General features: G+C 34.0%; 1 protein-coding gene across 1 annotated transcript; it reads right to left on the bottom strand.

Annotated features, from left to right (window-relative positions):
• Nucleotides 1–1,159: 1,159 nt before the first annotated feature.
• Nucleotides 1,160–2,688, bottom strand: LOC131066858 (uncharacterized). The gene is made up of 2 exons (XM_058001730.2): nt 1,695–2,688; nt 1,160–1,571 (listed from the first exon to the last, which is right to left on the bottom strand). Exons 1-2 carry the CDS (start codon nt 2,217–2,219, stop codon nt 1,563–1,565), a joined length of 534 nt encoding a protein of 177 aa, XP_057857713.1. The 5' UTR covers nt 2,220–2,688; the 3' UTR covers nt 1,160–1,562.
• Between the last annotated feature and the right edge of the window lie 455 nt (nt 2,689–3,143).

Genomic DNA, 3,143 nt, shown 5'->3' with positions numbered 1-3,143 from the left:
ATTAAATAATGATAGCTAGGGCTAGTAAATTTGATAATTTGTATTAATTTATTTAGGAAATGCAAATGCAAATAATGCTTGAATCTATGTCCAAAGAATGTGTGCCAATGATGAAGATTCTAGAATCAAATTATAGTATGTCTCAAAAGAGAACCTTTATATTATTGGACACCTTATAACTTATGCTAGATTTGTGCTTCATCAAATGCCAAGTTTGTAAGTACAGGTCAAGTCTATGGTCACAAATTCATCCCTTAAGTTTGAACTCGATCCTACATAATGTAAAACTTTTCTCTACTATTTGCTTGAGCAATCTTCTCTTGTATATAAAAATGGTGGTGGATGGTTCTTAATTTCTTCACATGAGAGGTATTTATACATTATTCGAGGTCAACCTATAGAAATGTATATAAATGATAAAAAACAGCAATATTGAAGCAATCATATGCCCTTAGAATGTTCATAAAGATCTATATTTTGTTTAGTGTCCCAATAGAAGTGTTGTAATATTGATGATATGTGAATGATTCCTTGATTCTTCTTTAAGCTATAAATGAATAAATTGGGTATTTTTAAACACTAGAACATAATAATAAATCATGCAAATGAAGGAACAGAATTGGTGGACATTAGACTTAATTTAAATTAAAAATTTTGGAATTAGGAAGTTATTTGTGACCATGAGAATGTCCTTGTTACTATAAACTAGTCTTAGAATATGTGTATGGAAATATATATTTATTGGTGTAATAAACAAACAAATAGACCAAATGTGTAAGGTTGCGTAAACATATGAATGAGATTAAATAGTAAGTATATGGTAGGATAGGGTAACAGACCCATCTTTCGCACACAAATATTCATTTGTCAATATATCTATTCCACGACACTCCAAATAAACTCAAAACCAACTGAAAATGTCATAAATTTACAATCTAATAGTATTATTATATATGCAATTACACAAATTAATTGCATGTTTTCTGATTGTAATTCACCAAAGAATGTCAGGATTTTGTAGATTTATCTCTTAAACTACAAAAACGACGAAAAACATTGAGCAACCATTTACATCTCAATGCGAAAACAAGATAAATCAGTTCTAGTCTTACTTCCAAACCATGAAAGAAAAGAGGTGTTTTAAATCTAGACTCAGAAATTCATCCACAAAAGAAGCGTTTTGAGTTTTCATAAGATCTGAAATTTCCCCAAAAATACACAAATCAATTATGTAATATTATTGATCATAGAAGAACATTGCTATGTGATTCAATGCCAAAAAATACAAGAACACCTATTAAATATAGAATTTTACCAGTTTAATTTGTAGATCAGTAACAGTTTTCCACCATCCATTCCACAGTAACATGTTTTGGTGCAGGTGTTTATGTTGGGACATTAAAAACCATCCACCATCATTTTTCCCTCATTTATAATTTTTGTAAGCTCAAGCGTACACCAACCTGGTTAGCCTAGAATTGAATAGGAAAGAGCTCAAACAGCAGGCACAAAATTTTTGTATTCCTCACATCTAAACTTGAAGCAGTAGAAGAGCCTGTGTATCAACCATCCTGTAAATTCACATCCAAACAGCCAATTAGCTAAATAACTAATCCTTAGAATTCAATGCAGCAAATCAAAAGAAAAGGATTCAGATAAATGTTACACAAAGGATTTGTGAGGTCAAATCATACACTGTAGAGCTCAGCAATTGTGTAGAGACTAGGCTTCCATCCTGACGCGCTGGAGATCTGCCGGCCTCTTGTACTAGTATTAGACTGGATCAACAATGGAGTCGCAACATTTTCAAGAAGCCCTGCGTTCATATTTCCCTCAGTTTGGGGCTGAGTAATGAAAGAAGCTGAATCTTCCGCCTTGGTTCGCGACTTCACTGATATTGACATTTCCCCCTTCCCTGATCCTCCCCTTTGTCTCAGAGAATACGATTTAAGCTTTTGGGATGGGGGCATATTAGTGAAAGAGAGAGGCAGGGGAACCAGATAATAAAGACGAGAGGGACGAAGCTTGGCATGGGGAGGCAAAGGGCGTGCTAAGAGAAGGCCCAGACGCCTCACCGATCCGGCATCGAAAATCCCATAGTTTCTGTATTCATCATCCCAAATTATGTCTTTGGCATACAGAGGAGGTTCAAGCCGTATCATTTTCCCGTCTGCTTTCAAAAGCTTTATGTCTCCTGCATTACTCACGCATCCCCCCATTCCTATCCACCCTACCTCACTTCTCTACAATTTTTACGGTCGGAAGCCAGTAAGATTTCAGATTTCTCTGGCCAAGCATTAAGGATTGAAGTGTACAAGATCGGAGCAGGGGATTCAAAGATGCATAAATAAATGGTTTTTTCCGATCGCGCCAAATTTATTTTGATATAATCTTACCCTCATCTTTTACAGTGCCAAGCGATTACATTCAGTAAAACCTAACGAAACTTTTTATGAATCAAACATTTCTGGATCCCAATTTTGTCAAAACTACACAATTTCAGTCTTAAATCAGTCATCTGCAGGTCTTTAAAGCGGAGGGAAAATGTTTTTTTAACCTACCTCTCACAGTAATCCACGATCCGACTGAAGGAGAAGCTTCATTTCGCCAAAATCGTATTCTGGCATTTCGTCTGCATGCATTGAAAAGGGTGGGAAGAATATTTGCTCTGCTCTTTATTTACTTTACGTAGTTATTGTCGTATATATATATGTGTGTGTGTAAAGCAGCTCTGTTGAGAGGAATGTAAAGCAGTTAGGGGCCCCGTGCCACTCGACAAGGGTAAAGTACATGCGATTTGTTTCGGCTCTAGTCCTTCTCATTCTTGAATTTAATGATTTTTTGCTTTTTCTTTTTGTTTTGATTGAACACAACATTTATTCCAAACGAACAAGTTTAATTTACATATTTGTAATGGTGTCATTTTCTATTTGGTTTTGTGTTATGTTTAGAGAATGGTTCAATATCGTTATAAATTGGAAAATGAAATATTTTCATGTGAAGTTAGATTTTTTTTTTTATATCTTTATTTGTTTATTTTATATATGTTAACATTTCATGTTTATATTTTTGTGTATGTCTTTATGTATATTTATTATATCTATTCATTTATTTATTCTACACATTTCTTTTCAAATTGATTT

The sequence above is a fragment of the Cryptomeria japonica genome, chromosome 8, assembly GCF_030272615.1.
Source record: "Cryptomeria japonica chromosome 8, Sugi_1.0, whole genome shotgun sequence".
NCBI lineage: Eukaryota > Viridiplantae > Streptophyta > Pinopsida > Cupressales > Cupressaceae > Cryptomeria > Cryptomeria japonica.
The sequence above is the reverse complement of the archived record's forward strand: the minus strand, read 5'-3'. Positions and strand labels throughout refer to the sequence as shown.